At 29.1% G+C, this 19908-nt stretch overlaps 2 protein-coding genes and 1 pseudogene across 3 annotated transcripts; all 3 read right to left on the reverse strand.

Moving 5' to 3' along the window:
* Window positions 1-561: 561 nt before the first annotated feature.
* LOC107004886 (8-hydroxygeraniol dehydrogenase-like) lies at window positions 562-4830 on the reverse strand. Its single transcript, XM_015203286.2, has 5 exons — window positions 4638-4830; window positions 3827-3940; window positions 2369-2879; window positions 1683-1836; window positions 562-955 (listed from the first exon to the last, which is right to left on the reverse strand). The coding sequence occupies exons 1-5, from the start codon at window positions 4733-4735 to the stop codon at window positions 765-767; spliced, it is 1068 nt and encodes a 355-aa protein (XP_015058772.1). The 5' UTR covers window positions 4736-4830; the 3' UTR covers window positions 562-764.
* Window positions 4831-9080: 4250 nt separating this feature from the next.
* Window positions 9081-12182, reverse strand: LOC107004104 (annotated as a pseudogene).
* A 3457-nt stretch (window positions 12183-15639) lies between these two features.
* Window positions 15640-19371, reverse strand: LOC107003484 (8-hydroxygeraniol dehydrogenase-like). Of its 2 annotated transcripts, none has more exons than XM_015201824.2 (5): window positions 19207-19371; window positions 18605-18718; window positions 17170-17680; window positions 16347-16500; window positions 15640-16010 (listed from the first exon to the last, which is right to left on the reverse strand). In XM_015201824.2, exons 1-5 carry the CDS (start codon window positions 19302-19304, stop codon window positions 15808-15810), a joined length of 1080 nt encoding a protein of 359 aa, XP_015057310.1. In that variant the 5' UTR covers window positions 19305-19371; the 3' UTR covers window positions 15640-15807. The 2 variants fall into 2 exon arrangements, with proteins under 2 accessions (XP_015057310.1, XP_015057311.1); XM_015201825.2 differs by having other exon boundaries at window positions 15911-16010; window positions 16351-16500.
* Between the last annotated feature and the right edge of the window lie 537 nt (window positions 19372-19908).

The raw sequence follows: 19908 nt of genomic DNA on the forward strand, positions 1-19908 counted from the left end.
TTTTTTAAACATAATTTAGACAAGTTAATCATGTTTGCTATACCGTCATTATCTTGTCATTTCCTCTAAAGTAGAAAAAAAGTTTAATGGAATTAATTATCTTATCTTATCAAGTTTATAGTATCTTATTGAGTAATAATATAAATACGTGGATTTATTTTGTTTATAGTATCTTATTAAGTAATAATGTAAATACGTGGATTTATTTTGAAAATGACTTTTGAAGTTGGAATCCAATTGAGTTGGCTAATTATAAATAATAAATAAATAAGTGTGTGATTCTCTAAATAAATTTTTGAAAATTACAAAAAATATTGGAGATAAAATCGTCAAAAAGTTGATCAGACTAAAGTGCTTATAAGTTAGAAAAATTATTAGCCAAAGAATGATTAATTCGTAGCTTTTAACTTTTTTAACGAGAGTAAGATAAGTGATACATCTAATATGTGTCGATGCTGAATACAAGTAAAATTAAAGTTATCTCGTATTAATATATATATTCTATCAAGAGAAAAGAGGTAGACAGACTCGAAAGAGGGGAGGGGGAATCGAAAATTTAGCTTTTTAGAGCGGACCATTCAAAGATTGTGATATAATAAGACAAACTAGAAACTATTTGTCTTTCAATTTGTGAACAACTTACATAACTAAGCAAAAGACACAAACATACTAAAACAAGACTTCTTAAGAAACACACACAACATCAAGAAAATCAACAATGATTTTCAAGAACCAAAAATTTTGGTTTTGAGATTAAACATTGTTCATTTTTTGTCCATATCTAGCACGAATCGATACTTGACATCGTTATTTACAAGGCGTTCCAACGCTGTATTCACGTAGTCCATAGCTACAACTTCAACATCTGGTGTTATGTTATGTTTTGCTGCAAAATCTAACATTTCTTGAGTCTCTTTCATTCCTCCCATTGCACTCCCAGCAATTGTCTTCCTTCCTGTTTTCCATATTATACACTTAAACTTCACTATGAACTTAAATAATTTAAAGAGTACGTAACAACAACGATAATAAGGCATAATATATAAATAGACATATAAATTTGATCTCGACTGACAAGTAACCATTCCAATTTTGATCGTGCATATCTAAACATCTCAACTTGATCTTAATTGACTATTAAATACTCCAACTTGTCCCTATTGTGTCTCGTAGACATTATGTTGACGTGACACATAAATTTTAGAGGTACGTCTCACTACTAAACAATCACTATTTTCCAATTGGAAGATTTGTGGCTATCCCGACAAATTTTTTGATTAAATTGGCGGGAAAAAAAATAATAATGTTTTCATATGGAAAACTTAGAAAGTTTGTCACTATTTCATAGAAAAATCTGTTTTCACCATTGCTTTTTTTTTTTGTGAGTTGGTTCAGTGGACAATTATGATCTATAGCATAAATTTCTAACTCATTAGCGGTGGGAAGAACCTTTGTTTCTAGTATTGTCTAGATGATCATTTTATAAGCTGGAATGTTCAACAGACACAACGAAACGAGTTGAGGTGTCTAGACGTGCATACTTTGCAGTTGTGACTAAATTTGAATGTATATTTATGTATCATGACCAATATACAAAATCGAAATATAAATATTAAGACTTTTTTTATATTGTGTCCTATCTTTAGCTAAGTCAAACGATAGAATTCGAAGAGTAAACTTACCCAAGATTAAAGGAAATACTGGCATTTCAAGTGGTTGAGGAATTGCACCAACAATAATATGTTTACCATGAGGCTTTAACATACCAAGATATGGTAAAAGTGGATGAACTGCTGAAACTGTATCAATAATTCCATCCAATGAACACATTGCACCCTGTTACATTAATTCGAGATTTTAAATTAAAAATTATAAATTTCAACAAGAGGTGACAAAATCGACCCAATCTTTTAATAATCTGTCAAAGATTAAACGAGTTGAGTTATGATATGCGTGTTAATTTGGTTGAATCCGAATGATCCATCGTATAAACGACCGGTTAGAATATATGTTTGACCAAACTTCTAAAAAGTCAAAAAAAAATTATGTGACTTTACAAAAAGATTTAACTTGACAAAATAGAGGTGTTTATTCAAGCTTAAAAGTGTTTTAGTAGCAAAGGTTGAAAAAATATATTCTCCGAGAGGTTTTTCGAAATATTGGTTAAGTACAAATTGCTTAAATTAATATTGGAAAAAGCATTTTTCAAAATGATTATCAGAACACAAAAATTTTCTTTCAAAATTACTTTTTGGAAAATAGTTATAAATAAAAACACTATTTAAAATAAGTAAAATTTTGATGTTTGACAACATTGTATATACGATATTCATTTAAAAGTCAAAATAAATCCCCGAAATATACAAACCTGAATTTGCTGAGGATCGTTGCTGAGTAAAAACTTATCTGCACCGAGATGTTGAAGGGCTTCCTCTTTTTTACTAGGAGAAGTACTTATAACTGTGACATTAGCCCCAAAAGCCTTGGCAAATTTGACAGCCATATGGCCCAGCCCACCAAGGCCCACAACACCAATGTTCAATCCAGGCTTATCAAGCCCATAATATTTCAATGGGCTATAAGTTGTGATACCAGCACATAACAATGGTGCAGCTTCCATCGGTAAATTCTCCGGCCAACGGACCGCGAAATGCTCATCGACTACCATGATATCGGAGTAACCACCGTACGTCATCGTTCCGTCGACGTACATTTGACCATATGCTTGTATTTGTTGAGGACAATAATTTTCAAGATCATTTGAACAATTGTCACATTTTTTACATGATCCTACTAGACATCCAACACCAACTTTGTCACCAATTTTAAATTTACCAACTTTGTTACCAACTTCTGTCACCACACCCACAATCTCATGCCTATAATTGAAAAATTAAAGTAAAAAAAAAAAGTACATAAATGTTAGTAACATTGATAAATTAAATGGCAACAAGTTTGTAGTAGGGCCATGGTGTATATTGTATATATAGTTATTGACTCTGTTATTAGTTCACCTACATTGGAGGTTAGCATTAAATGCTAACTTTAATACATACTCATTCCCTCCATCTGTCTCAAAAAAACTATGTGTCAGTGATTTGCTATTACACTCTTCTTAAAAAATATTCTTTTCATTTATAATTGTTTGTCATGTTAAGATTATGCACATTCCTGAAGTACAATTTAATATAATGTGTAATTTGACTAATATAATCCTATCAAGAATATCAAAGTCTACCTAATTTTCCGATTAAATTACACTATTATTAAGGGCAAATTTAAAAAAAGTGACTACTTGTTTCTTGATTATTTAAATTGACAATTTATCTTGGACATCTATTTTTAATATATCTGCCAAACAGTTATGAACGGAGGGAGTATAATTTAGGAGAAATTTTTTATTATTGTACCCTTATTTATGTCTTAAAATATGAGTAATTACCATCCATTGAATATTTGCTCTATTTATGTGTCATCTCAATCAATTGGTCTGTCTATAATGTGCAAAAACAATTGATACTTGCTATGTCTCAAATTATTTGTCGTATTTCTTTTTTACACATCCTTAAGAAACATTAATTAGAAATAGTTTAAACTATTTTGCGCTTATTTATGTCTTAAGATTCAATCATTCTTAATTGAGTATCTACTCTGTTTACGTGTCATCTCTATCAATTGAGTTATTTGTAGTCTTCAAGAATAATTACTAAAAATAAAATAAAAATATAAAATGAGATAAGTTACCTGCTACGACAGATTAAAAGTACAAAAAAATTACTAATTAAACTTTAATGAGTATTATTATTAGATAAAGTGATTTTCTTACCCAGGTACAACAGGATATCTGGTGACACCCCATTCATTCTTGAGAAAGTGAAGATCTGTGTGGCAAACTCCACAATACAAGATCTTGAATTGCACATCTTTCTCCCCAGTAGCCCTGCACCCATACATACATTTATATCATTTTTCTAAATAGTACACAAAGTATTTCGTGTTTACATAAAGTTCAGAAAAGAATTGCACTATTAAAAATCACTATTTTCTATAAAAATATATTCCTTATTGGTTTTCACAGTTATTTTAATTGAATTGCTGAGAAAAGAAAAGATAGTAGTGTTTTCACACGATAACATTAAGAAGCTGTCAGAATTTCAGTAAGAATGAATCTGTTTTCCATCATGCATTTTCCTAGCTAGCAAGCTGGTTCGGTGAAAGATAGGTGGAAAAAACATGTTTTATAACACAGGTTTCTCATCGATTCGCAATGAGAAAAGCCTCTATTTTTAGTAGTATTATTCCACAGTACGAACTTGTAAGTTGTAATCACCTACAGGTCGCATAGAGATAATTTTACAGTTGTTTGAAAGTTTCCCTCCAAAAGAAGAATTCACTTAATTCAATGCAAAAAGAAAATATTTACACAATCAGATCAATTATATAAGATATATGTCATATGAGAACCATTAATTTGTAGTCATATAAGAATGTTAACTAACATACTATGATAAGTTAAATTACCTTATATAATTAATAACACAAATAAAATCTCTACACTGTCAATTTATATAACTTAAATTTGAATTGTTCATACATATAGAACTATAATTTTATCTTGTAATAATTATAATGAGTACCTTCTTGAAAAGTTGAAAGGAGTAAGAACACCAGAAGTATCTCTAGCTGCCCATCCAAAAGCCTTAATTGGATGTTCTTCTTCTGGGGATTTTGCCATTTCTCCTAAATAAATAAATATAACACAAAGAAAAAATAGCTAGATATATAAAATATTTAAATTATTAATGACTAGAAATATGAGATTGAGGAAACTCAAAAGGGGAAGTCAATATTTATACTAGTTTGATAAGGTTTTTGCTTTTATTGCTATTTTTACTTGTTTTTTTTTTTAAAAAAAAAACATTTAACGGATTTGAGGTAAATTTTTTTATTATATTTCTATGTCTCAAATTATTTATCGTATTTTTATCTTCTTTCATATGACCCTTAAAGGAAATTTTAGGTATATCGGCTTGAAATATAATTTTCTTCATTAAATTTTATTTATTTATAACACGTGTCATCTTGCAGTTTTCAAGAATAATTATACGAAGGACAAAATCAAGGGAAAATGTCTTGAATTTTTAAAAAGACAAATAATTTAATATAATTCTTTTTTGAAAATTAAACACGATAGATAATTTGAGACGGAGGGATATGAGACCTAATGAATAGGTATTTTTGAGAGTAAAAGTAGTTGTGAAGTTAGAGAAATGTAGTAAATGATTGTCATAATGGAGCAACTACCAAGTTTGATGAAAGTTAATATAAAGACAATTATTTGCAATCAATTTTGGTTTTTCTAAAACTGAATTTTTTAAACCTAACAACTAGTTTTTACTACATTAACTAAAAATGCATTACATGATCTTTAAGTATATATTTTTTATTTAATTAAAATAAATTTAATATTATCTGAGAATATGATTTAGTACTAAACAATGAAGTGAATGAGAAATCATAAGATCACACACGTTTAATCTAAAAAAATATTTAATAAAATAATTATTAATCAAAATACACCTAAATTAACCAGACACTACTATTACGAAAAAGTACTTCCAATTAATATAACCACAAGATATGGACAAATTTATGGGTACAATGTCGGTTTGCAGAAATAATCTTGAATTCTTGATGCATGTGATACATATAAATTGCATAGCATTTGTTTGGTGGGAAAAAAAAGTATTTTTTATTTTTTTAAAATATCTTTTTTTTAATAATCATCATGCTATATTAATGTATAGAAAGGTTCAAAGAGTTAAAGGATGCAATTGCATCATTTATAATCTATTCGGAGAAAGTAGAAAGCCAAACAACTTTGTGTACTAACAAAATAGAAAATTTTGCTAAATTATGTGCTACCAAATTCCAGGACCTTGGAATATGATGCATCACATTAACCACTTCAAAGTACTTCATAAGGTTCCAAATATCTCCCATGAGACTATAATTCTTTGTAGTACCATATCTACCATATTTTTTGCGTCTGATAAGATTTGCACCTTTGTCCGCCCCTTTTCTCTAGCATTCTCCATCGCCATACAAATCGCAATCGCTTCAGCAGTGATGGCTTTCCCAACGTATTGAATCGGAGTGCCAAAGGCATGAAGCAGGTTATTATAGTTATTCATACCCATCATGCCAATGCTTGCAGTCTTCTTTTCCTTATGTACACTAGCATCTGCAAACACAACAATACCATCTTGTGCCACAGTTATATTTCTATAATCATTACAAGAATGTATAACTCTAGGGGGAGATGGAGGGATCAAATTGCTTTCATACTCATGAAAATCAAAAAGAGCTTTGTTAACAATATCCTTAGTATCAACAACTTCTCCATTAAAACTTTTTTCTAGCCTTCCAAATTTTCCACATAATGAAAATACTTAATCTAATCATCTCTATAGAGTCAGGATAATTTTTAACATTTGTAAAAAGATCATTTCACCAACCAGCAAAATCCACTATATATTCTAAGCTAGGCAAATCGATGGGGCAAATTTTCTAAACTAATTGAGCACTGGGACACCTAAACCATGTGATCAATCGTTTCATTCTCAAGTCCACAACCCTTACACACTTCACAAATATGTCTCAGTCTCCTAACAATTATGTGGTTGACCGGTAAAACATTCAAAATGCATTTCCGAATAAAGTGTTTATACTTGTTTTTAATATTCATAGACCATAAAAACTTTCAGAATTCTTTTGAGAAAGATTGATTACTAGATTGGGCTCTTTAATTACTCACTTGTTCACACCTAATCATTTCCCTCGCTAAGTGGTATTCTGATTTAACCTCATACTTCCCAGACTTGGAATGGTGCCAAATAATCCTATCGGAAGAGCCTGTGGTTGAAATAGGTATAGAGACTATTGTATGGAAATCATTTGGGCAGAAATACTTCTGAAGACCATCCAATTTCCATGCTTTCACTCTCAACTTGACATCTATTTGACTAGGTTTGAATCTACTAGAGTTAGGAATTCAAGGATCTGTCCACACTTTAATACAATCTCCAGAGCCTACCCTCCATCTAATGCCCTTATGTAAGAGATCTCTACCCCAAATAATGCTTTTCCATATCCAAGAACTATTAGATGAACAAGTGGCTTTAAGGAAGAAGTATGTGAAAAATATTTACTCTTCAGGATTCTAACAAGTAAAGACTCTTTTTCGGTTAAAATTTGCCAAGCAAGCTTTGCCAATAATGTTTGATTAAACGATTTTAAATCTCTAAAGTCTATTCCCCCTTTAAACTTAGCTAAACATAGATTCTCCCATTTTTTAAAGTGTATCTTTCTTTTATCCTTATCATGCCCCCACCAAAAATTAGAGAAGATAGTCGTTATCTCTTTATATAAGGAATCCGGAAGTTGAAAACATGATAGGGCATAAGATGGAATTGCAGATAATACAAATTTAAGCATCACTTCTTTTCCTGCTAGAACTTAGGAAGTTATTTTTTCATCCTTTTATTTTGGATCTCACCCTATCTTTAATAAACTAGCATTTTTTTTCTTAGATCTTCTATGTTATTCCATTGTAGTTGTCCTAACACTTCATTAATACTATCTTTATCAATATCAGAACAGTTTATACTAATAAAAAAATAGCTGATTTAGTGAAGTTCACCTTTTGTCCCTAACACTTGCATTTTGGGTATTCGCCTTACAAAAGATAAATGAGTTATCAGCGAAAAATAAATGATTAATTGTAGGACCTCCTCTATTTAAGCTTAACCCTTTTATATTCCCACATAATTCTGCATGATTTAAGAGTCTAGAGAGACCTTCAGCACATAAGAGGAAAAGATATAGAGAAAGTGGATCTCCTTGCCTTAATCCTCTCAACTCGATCATAAGCTTTAGCCATATCTAGCTTAAGGGTCATATATTTTTGTTTTTCACGTCTTTTATTTTTAAGAAGATGAATGAACTCATGCGCTAGGACAACATTATCTACTATTTATCGTTTTCCAACAAAAGCAGATTGATTTGGAGAGATAATATTGGGTAGGTAGACTTTCAGTCTCTTAACAATAATTTTAGCAATAATTTTGTACATTGTAGAGCATAAACTTATGGGTCGAAATTGACTCACATCACTAGGATTTTTCACTTTAGGAATCAAAGTTATAAGAGTCTGATTCCAAGAAGGTAGCAGATATCCTAAATTAAAAAAGCTTTTTATAGCTTCACAAATATCAATGGAGATAATATTCCAATACCTTTGAAAGAAGAAGGGTGTCATTCCGTCTACTCCTGGAGCTTCTAAAGAAAGCATATCAAAAACTGCTTGTTTAATTACCTCATTTACTATTCCTCTAGTTAGCATATCATTAACCGAATCAACATCCGTAGGTCGAGAAGTAGTGAATAAATTTTTATAAAATCTTTCTACCTCTATTACAATATCATTACGATCAGAAATTCAACTTCCATCATCTAAAATAAGCCCCTTAATATTGTTACACTTACGCCTTTAAATCGTTTTCATATGAAAAAAAGAAGTGTTCTTATCTCCTTCCTGAAGCCATAAGGCTCTAAATTGTTTAAAAATATTGAATTAGTTAAATTGTTGTATAATAACTTTTTAAAGAAATAAGTTTCTCAAAAATACGGAATATAATATTTTTAGTGGAATTAAAAAACAAGTTTTATGATTAATATTATTGTGTTATTTCGATTAATTTTGGAGTACACCTCATCTTCACTTTCATCGCCGAAGTCTTTAGCTCAATTTTTTTATTTAATATATATAAACTAAAAAAATTAGATATTGATAATTTTAAAAGACTAGAATTTAAAATCTTGAGCAACATCAAATTTAAAGATTGAGAATTATGAAAAATTTGGCTAATGGACGTGCCACGTCAAATCAATAATAATTTAACGAGTTGGGTTGTAATCCATTTTTTGACCTTTTTTTTTAGTTCGTTTATTAATTTGATTCATCCAAATATATAAACAAATTTGAAGATTAGGAATTCAAAATAATAAAGATTTAAGGGTATTGAAAAACACCTTAATGGCCAAAAATCTACTATTTTGGCTATAAAATGTTCGTTTTATTTTAAATTCATAAGGATAGTATTCAGACTAGCTTGCACATATATTTAATCATCTTTTAATGTTTTTTCAACATCGAGCACGAATCGATACTTGACATCCGATTTCGAAAGGCGTTCCATAGCAATATTCACATAATCCATTGAAACAACTTCAACTTGAGGTGTAATATTATGTTTTGCTGCAAAATCAAGCATTTCTTGTGTCTCTTTCATGCCTCCAATAATGCTTCCTCCCATTATTTTCCTACCTAAAAATTGAAGAGTCCAAATTATAAAGAAATAAAAAGAGAATTAAGAAAATTAGAGGAATAAATAAATAAACCCTTAAAATTCAATAAATCTTACGTAGACAGTTAAATTACGATATATTTTAATCGAGCATCTATCTGAACATATGATGATCAAGTGTTAAAAATTTTAGAAAAACTTTTGCGTGTATACTCAAGATATATCATATAGATACGTTAAGTATATAAATTTTCATATCCTTTAATTATATACATTTGTCTCAATTGGAACTAAGTGTCTAAGTCTGAGGCTAATACATATATAATTAAAAGAAGTGACACCTTTTTAGTGGTTATACTTATCTACGTAATTGACTAACTTTTCAAATTTTGAGTAATATTAACACTTTATCACGTGTTCAAATGCTCAATATAATACTAATTTGAACGTCGAAATAAAATTTATTAAAAATATTATATATTGATGTATTTTTTTTACCCATAAGCAAGGGGAAAACTGGCAACTCAAGTGGCTTTGGTGGTAAACCAACCATTACAAGCTTTCCATGAGGCTTTAATATATTGAGCAATGGAGCAATTGGATGTTCTGCTGAAACTGTGTCTATAATTCCATCTAATGTGCTTGTTGCACCCTGCAAAATAATAATAATAACTCATACGATATCTGATATCCATATATATGCTCGTCAACTCGTAGACACTATCCAACACTCACGTATTAACGATATATATATGTAAAATAAGTAAGTACAATTCGACAAGCATTAGTTAATTCAAGACCATAAGACTGAAGGACATTTTGGTACTTCGACATATCATTAGTTTAAGACCACAGATAAAAAATCGTTGTACTTTCTAAAATTTTGTGTCAAGTCAAAATCAGACAAACAAATTAAAATGAAAAAAAGCATTAACCGACACATCTTAATTCAAGCAAACATTAGAGGATTTATAATAAGACATGTACACCCACACTGTTTTAAAAGGCGAACAATGTCTCACTTAATACAATCTTAATAGTTCTTAGATGGCAAATATATAGTCGATATCGAGATGTCAAACTAGTTAATAAGTGTATAATAATTGTAATTTTCAAGCATAAACATAGAAAAAATACCTTAATTTGTTCTTGATCATGGCTAATCAAGAATGAATTAGCACCAAGATGTTTAATTGCTTCATCTTTCTACATGATCCTACGAGTACTCCAACACCTACATTGTCCCCCACCTTCACTTTTTCTACCTTGCCACCGACCTCGGTTACCACACCCACAATCTCGCGCCTGTAAAAATACATGTAAAATATTGTTTGAACGTAGGTTCGATATCTAAATACTTTTATACAAATGTAAGAATTGTATAAAAGAAAGAATCTAGACATGTCAAAATTTAACTTCGAAATCATTTTTAATTTTAAACAGAAATTATTATTTTCACCTTGACACACAAAATAATAAGTAATAGTACGAAAAGACAAAAAAATTAAATACGAAATAATTATAACATATGCAACTTAGATTGTATTGTATTAAAAACAAGTGAATTTATGACTACCACATATATTGTTTGGGACCATAACATGTTACGTGCAATTATTAATAGTTAGGTACAAACAATAATAATACTATCCACTGTCAAAAGTCCTACATTGTGAGTTGATGTTATATAGTGGTCAAATTTTGGCCTACATTGACACTTATCTTCAAAGAGTCGATTTTATTTTTCATCAGATATTCGATAATGATGGATTCAGAATTATTTTAAAATTTTAATAATATTTACAAAAAAATATATATATTCAGAAATCATTAATAAGATTAGTAATCATTACAGAATTGAAAGAAAAATAACAACAGCAACAAACAAAGCAATCATAGTAATAGATAAATAGTAAAATTTAAGAAAAGAATACTAAAATACTAGTTAATTTTGCATAATTTAAATATTTTTAAAATAATGAATTTACCCAGGAACAATAGGGTACTTGGAATTATCCCATTCATTCTTGAGCATATGTAGATCTGAGTGACAAATTCCACAATGCAACACTTTGAATTGTACATCATTCTCCCCAGTAGCCCTAAACACACAAATAACAATAATAATTAAAAAATAATTAAATAATAATAATTAAGAGATTGAGCATTTTAAAACACTATGATCTTAACAAAACTAGAGTTAAACTCAATATTATGTATAATCATGGGCGAAACCAGAGAAAGCGGAAACGGATCATCTGAACCTTCTTTGATGTAAAAAATAATATATACATAATTAAGGTCAATTTTGTGTATTATAAACTTCTTAGTGAAAATCATCTCAAACTATTATGTACAATTTTAAAAATGTATGTGTATATATATATATATATATATATATATGGATTAGTATAGTTCTTAATAAGAATTATTGAGTTCAAGTCTCTGAAAATAATTTTTTTTTCATTTTATTAATAATGTCTACACTAACAATAAATATGAAACAGGCAATTTCTCGAACAATATCGAATACAACGTACCTTCTAGAGAAGTTGAAAGGAGAAAGAACACCCAAAGTGTCTCTAGCTGCCCATCCAAATGCATTAATTGGGTGCTCGATCAATTTCATGAGATTTTGCCATTTTATCCCTAAAGTAAAGTTAATTAAAAATTCACCTAAAAAAATAAATAACCAAAACAAAAGGTTGAAACAGAAGAAAATGTGTATAACATTAAAACCAAATGCCCATTTGGTATTCATATTTATATATATAGAAAAAGTGTAGATTTTGGTTGATTGGTCCAATCATTTCTCAATTCTAATCTCTAAAGGATAAAAACGTGCAAAAAGAGATAAGACTATATATATATATACTCATTTATTCGTTTTATTTGATCTATATTGATTTGACAGTTTATTTAAAACAATATTTGTTAGGGATTTATTTTTTCATAAAATAACCTTATTAATTATGTTTTGATGATTTAAATTTGACAACTTATATTTTATGTAGCTATTTATTGGAAAAACTTATCCGCGTGTTTACATCAAACTAATTCAATTTTCATTATTATGTAATTTAATGAAGTAAAACACATGTTAATTAATTAAGATTAAATAAAATGAAATATAAATTTAAACACATGGCATGCATGTATTAGATTGATGCAAATACCGGTGCAGATAAGTTTTAGCCTTTATTTAATAATAACAGTATAGTACTGGGAGGAAAATAATAAATTTCTCTTAATTTGCTAAAATAGATGAGTAAAAAAATAATAATCTATTTGTAGTATAATGTCACAACTCAAATCGAGTCATGAGTGGCACCCACATTTAACTCCCTAGATGGACGAATCAATGACTTTAACCCCCAACTTATATTTATCATTCAACTTAGAAAATATTAACCATAATGCGGAAGTTTAAATTTTATTAGTGTAAGAAATACAAATCCATTATACTCTACTATAAGTCATTCCCAAAGCTGAAAGTCATCACATCAAGGACATCTAATCTCCAAATACTAAGTCTAAGAGTATCAAAGACACCGCAATAAATGAAATAAAGTAATTTGTGTTCGAAAACTAAGGACATCAGGTGATGATCGAGAGAATCCAACACAAGTTCGAATGAATAGCTCACTCTTGAACCTGATATGCTGAGACTGGCTAGAGCTGAGGGGCGAATTAAAGTCGTTAGTATATTCGCTGCACTCCATAAAAGGAAAACAAAGAAAAACACAAGTAGGGCTCAGTACGGGGCAACATGTACTAGAGTCGGCCAACCCAAAATAGAAACTAATATACAATGAATAATAGTATAAAATCAACTATGACACTTAGCAAGTGGCAAACAACAAACAACATGAACCAGTGATAACAACACTAAAGTAAGTACGCAAACAATCATAATATCAAGTACACATATGGGGACTCATGCCTCAACACCACGCTCATTTGAGAAATGAATTCTTTGAGATTGAGTACATTAAGTTAATTCAATTTCTTTTTCCTATTTCTTCAATGAAATAGGAATGATAGAAACCATTGCCCTTTCAATTGAAATTTTAGAGAACATTTAGAAACAATAATCACACAGTATTATTAATTAAATAATTAGCCCTTTCTTATGTCATACAAATGAAATTAATTAGCCCTTTCTTATGTCATATAATATATTTAGTGCATCAACATAATAAGATGCCCAACATTAATACATCAAGGTTAATAATGTCATAAGATAAATATCTAGGAGGGTTACAATGTAATTTCATAAAACTAGGGTTTTCTAAAGGTTATAAACACAGCCTCCAAACAAATTTTATCATAGTAGGCAACAATTTCAATATATTTTATATATATATAGCAACTTTTCTTTTTGAAGAATTTGCTTCAATTGTTTTTCAACTCTCAAATACTTTTTGATTTATAGCCTTTGTATGTCAAAGCTTCGATACGCACCTGAATCGACAAATATATATATTATTCAGACTTGTTAAGAATATCACACATTCATTATTTTTATAAGTCTGAATAACATAAATAATATATTACATATATGTCGATTCAGGTTCGTATGAAAACTATGGCATACCTCAAAGGGTAACGTACGGGTGCAAATAACAATATCTATGTGTATGTAGATTTTGAAGGGCTACAAATGTAATTACACATAACTAGGGTTTTCTAAGTAATATAAATATAAACATAGCCTCCAAAATATTTTATTTGGGAATAAATTCAATGGCCAGGATTTTCTTTTAAAATTACCCAATATATATATCTATATAAACACTAGTAACTTTTTGAAGTCTCACATCGAATTCACACACATTTTTATTCTATTGTTTTATTTTTTTGCAGCTTTTTGATAGCCTTTGTATGTCAAAGTTTGCAACACACCTGAATTGATAAATATTTTTTGATATGTATTTATCGATTTAGGTTTGTATGCAAATTATGACGTATTCTAAAGGATGATGTAGAAGATTTATTTTTTAATGGTAAGATTTGAATTATAGTTTTTTATAATTTTTATATTTTTGTTTATAAATGCACTCTATTTCAATTCACAATACTCTCATTTTTCTAAACTTCCGTTTTTTTTTTTTATGTTTTTGAGTTTGGATTTTGTTCTGAATTATGAGATATTTTAGAAAAAAAAATTGTTTTGATGTTTTTGAGTTTGGATTTTATTTTGAATTATGAGATATTCATTCAGAAAAAATAAATAGTGACGGATAAATTTTAATGTCAAATAATAACTATTACTGTAATTGCTAATCTTCATTAACGATGGATGTTAAAAAAAAGGTTATGTTATTTGGATTCATAGTTGAGATAATTTTTTTTGAAAATCACTTTATATTTTTGGAATTAAAAACCCAGTTATATGATTATTTTTTTTTATAAAAAAATATAAACCCTTAAAAGAAAAGAGAAAAATATGCATGATTTGTTAGACGTTTGATTTTGCTTTACTAGAAAACAAATGCAATTTTTTCCCCTCACACAATGGGGAGGAAGAAGTGAATAAATAGTTATTTTTAGCATAACAATTTAAAACATAGACAAGGTTTTAACAATAATAATAATAATAACAATAATAATAATAATAAAAATAAAAATAATAATAATAATAATATACTGTAGAGTCCCCACTCTAACTTAGAGGAAGAGAGTAAAAAAATAATTTAAAATAAATTGTCTTGACAAACTTTATAATGAAATTTCTTAAATTAATTGGCTCTTCAAACTTCATAGTGTCGAATTTGGAATTCAAACTCGATGATATTTGCTTGAGGCCAACTTCAAGATCGGAACGTTAAACTTAAGTTTTCCGTAACAAGTTTAGGGTTATGTTTATCTAAGTTTTGTTTAATTTGTTATAAAGTAGTTAAACTTTAAATAGTTTTTTTGAAAATCTGACTATGTTTTAAAGGATGCAAATCACATATGCACTACCTGGGCCCAATTTTGGAGTAAATTTAGACTTTTAGCCCATTTCTGAACTTTGTTTTGGGCTTGGGTGTAGTAGCTAAAATACATAAATAACAATTAAACTATTTTAACTTAGCATCTACGTGTGATTAGATCCTCAATTGATAGTTGAGGTATGTATGAAACTCGAAAAAAGGTGATCATACTTTAGACAGGTAATAAATAGAATAATTTATAGTTGGGGTATGAAATTCGCGATAAAATAATAATTTAGACATATAAATAATATATAATGGATAGTTAAAGTCTGAAATTCGTGAAAATGATATACAAAAACAAATTTGAAGATTAGAAATTCAAAATAACAAAGACTTAAAAGGGTGAAAATTTCACATAGGAAACCAACTCTAATGGCCAAAAATCTATGTTTGGGCCATAATTTGTTATTTTATTTTGAATTCATAACGATAATATTCAAAACAACATTCACACATGTTTAATCAGCTTTCAGTGTTTTTCCAATATCGAGCACGAATCGATACTTGACATCCGATTTTAAAAGGCGTTCCATGGCGATATTCACACAATCCATTGAAACAACTTCAACTTGAGGTGTAATATTATGTTTTGCTGCAAAATCAAGCATTTCTTGTGTCTCTTTCATTCCTCCAATGATGCTTCCTCCCATTATTTTCCTACCTAAAAAAGTTTAAGTAATGTCATTAGAACAATATTGAAAAAATTGTTAGAATACATCGACGATCTTTTAAATTTTCTAGTAAATTTTATTTAGGTACTCGATTACGATCTGTCTCAATGCGCCCTTTAACACATGATAAAACATTCAAATTAGATACTTTCAGCCTATATTATAGAAAAACTTTTACTTGTATTCTGATGACATATATAAATTAATTACATAAAATATGTAATTGATAATAACAATAATTTATCATACGCTCAACCAGAATCGATCTTAGTTCGAGTGTTTAAATGAAATGAAATTTACTAACAAGTTTGAGTTATTTTTTTTACCCACAAGCAAGGGGAAAACTGGCAACTCAAGTGGCTTTGGTGGTAAACCAACCATTACAAGCTTTCCATGAGGCTTTAATATATTGAGCAATGGAGCAATTGGATGTTTAGCTGAAACTGTGTCTATAATTCCATCCAATGTGCTTGTTGCACCCTGCAATAACAATGACAATAGCAATAATACAACTCGTATTAAACTGTGTCAAATCAAAATCAGTAAAACAAATTAAAACGAAGAGAATATTATATGAATCCTAGGACTAATGATTCGAAATGTACATTATTACAAGGAAAAATGGTCTAGTTACACAAGCATTCCTATCATATTTACTAATTCTTCCTATAGTTTGAAATCGTTACATATTTATCTTACTAATTAATAATTTCATACCATCTTTCAAGTCAGCTGCACTGAAATAGGGAGATACATGTATCCTAGATGCATGTATCTTGGATACCAGATACATTCTGAAATACAGATACATAAGGAGAGAGGAGGGGGGGCTCAGCTACATGTGAATTCACTTGGATATAGTATATCTAGAACAAACTTCACTTAATTTTAATTATCCTCGTGTATCCGAAGTCCTAATTTTGGTAAGATTCATTATATTGAAAACTCGCGTATGAAAGGAAATAATTTGCTCTTAAACTAGTGAGATTTGTGTTTTTTTACCCTGTTTCAATCCTAGCTCACATATCGTTTTAATAGGTGAATAATCCAACTTGATACATCGTACCATCTTAGTTGGCAACAAATCGATATCGAGGTGCCAAATAATTTAATAATCAAAATTTTCAAGTATAAACATAGAAAGAATACCTCAATTTGTTCTTGATCATGACTAATCAAGAATGAATTAGCACCAAGGTGTTTAATTGCTTCGTCTTTCTTATTAATAGAAGTACTAATAAGAGTCACATTGCATCCAAAAGCCTTTGCAAATTTGACAGCCATATGGCCCAGCCCACCAAGGCCCACAACACCAATGTTCAATCCAGGCTTATCAAGCCCAAAATATTTCAATGGGCTATATGTTGTGATACCAGCACATAACAATGGGGCAGCTTCCATCGGTAAATTCTCCGGCCAACGGAGCACGAAATGCTCGTTGGCCACCATGAGATCGGAGTAGCCACCGTATGTGGTGGTTCCGTCATAGTAAGTTGTACTATACGTGTTAATACTGCTAGAACAATATTGTTCGAGGTCACTAGTACAACTATCACATTTTCGACATGATCCTACTATTACTCCAACACCTACATTGTCCCCCACCTTTACCTTTTCTACCTTGCTACCGACCTCGGTTACTACGCCCACGATCTCGTGCCTGTAAAATTACACGTAATATGTTGTTGTAATAGAGGTTCAATATCTACACAAACCAAACACAAAAACTCAAATATAGATTTAATAAAATATTTTAATTTTCTTAGTTACCCTAGTTAATTTTGCATAATTTAAATATGGGAAAAGGGTCTGATATACCCCTCAACTTTGTCATTTGGAGCTGATATGCCCCTCGTTATAAAAGTGGCTCATATATGCCCTTACCGTTATACAAACGGCTCACATATACCCCTGCCGCTACAAAATGACTCACGTATACCCTTCATTTAACGGAAGTTAAAAAATTAGTTTTAAATTTATATTTATTACTTCTAATTTTTTTTAATAAAATTGTTTAGGGGTATATATGATTCTTCTATCAAAGTTCAAGGTATATTTTAATTTTTTTCATACATAAATTATTTTTTGACTTCTTTTATTATAATTCTTTGAATTTCTTATTCTTATTTTGTTTTTTTTCTTTCATTCCTTAGTTTAAAGAATAAAAAATTAAACTATTTTTTTGTGTGTGTATTGTAATTTAATTTCGTATTCGAAGAAAAAATTTGGTCATCTACAATAAGTTTTACAAGAATAGAAGTGAAACATAAATAAATTTGATTATCAAAATAATAATTATAAATTGGTCATTGAAACAAAAAAAGTCAAAAAAAATATGTTTGACGAGGATTAAATTTACTCATATGGGATTATATTTTTTAGAAAAAAAAAATAAAAATTTAGATTAAAATTATTATTATTTTCATTTCCGTTAGAGGAAAAGGGTATATATGAACCATTTATTTACAAGTAGGGGTATGTATGAGCCACTTTCATAACAAGGGGTATATCAGCTCTAAATGACAAAGTTGAGGGTATATCAGACCATTTTCCCTTTAAATATTCTTCTAAGTAATGAATTTACCCTGGCACAATAGGGTACTTGGAATTATCCCATTCATTCTTGAGCATATGAAGATCTGTGTGACAAATTCCACAATACAACACTTTGAATTGTACATCATTCTCACTAGTAGCCCTACATCCAATAAAATAAAAACATTAAATAATTTCTTCTCATCTGTAGAAGGGAGTAAATAATTAATAATTGTGTTGATGATAAGTAATAAATATCTTAGCGTATAAATTAATTAAAATGTGCATAAACAGAGTGAATTATTATTGTTATTACATATATCCAGTAAAACATAAATAAATACATTAATCAAGATACGTTCAAATCGAGTAGGACCACCACTTACCATTATTATACATACGTACAAGGTTAGGAACTTTAAATGTAATGATGGATCCTTGAACAATTTTTTAAGTTTGTCAAAAGAAAAAATAAAGTTTGATGCACTGATAGTTAAAAATTTTACGAAAAATACTTAATTGTAAAATTTATGGAGAATTCTTTAAATCTTGAGACATGTCAAAAATATTATAGGTGTTCAAAGATATTTCACCAGATCTCAATGTATCTCTCATAATTTAACAAATTCTTCTGAATATCGAAATTCATACCTTCTTGAGAAGTTGAAAGGAGAAAGAACACCAGAAGTGTCTCTAGCTGCCCATCCAAATGCCTTAATTGGGTGCTCAATTTCATGGGATTTTGTCATTTTTTTTCCTCCAAAAATTGAATTTAAAAGAAAAATACAAGAGAGAGTACAAATTATAACCAAGTAGTTATTTGGTATCCATATTTATAAATAAAAAAAAGCTAAGCACATGCATATGTATGATGTTTTGGTGGGATATTTACTAATTTTTAATTAAAAGTTTAAATGTTTGGATTCTTAAAATGCAAAAAAATTACTATTACACTGCAACAAAAATAATTATTAGTGGCAATTAATTTATAATTATCGCTAAATATGTATTTTTAGCGGCAATTGTCACTTTTTATATATGTCTCTAAAACCTCTAGCGAAATTGATTCTAATGGCACTTAACTAATGCCGGTAAAGACTTTAACACTTTTTATTAATGTCAATATTTAATGCCGCTAAAAATTGTTTTTTTTGTAGTGTTAGGACTATTCACCACAATAGAACAATTTTTTGTGGCAACATATATGCATATTAATAAAGAGTGTTACCAACATTAGTTAATTGACGTAGATCATTAGATCTAATGTCGTTATAGGGCTTCAAGACATTTACAAAAAGTGTTAACACAACATCAAAAATGATCAAATTAATTGTCGCTAAATATGTATTTTTA

The sequence above is a fragment of the Solanum pennellii genome, chromosome 11, assembly GCF_001406875.1.
Source record: "Solanum pennellii chromosome 11, SPENNV200".
Classification (NCBI taxonomy): domain Eukaryota; kingdom Viridiplantae; phylum Streptophyta; class Magnoliopsida; order Solanales; family Solanaceae; genus Solanum; species Solanum pennellii.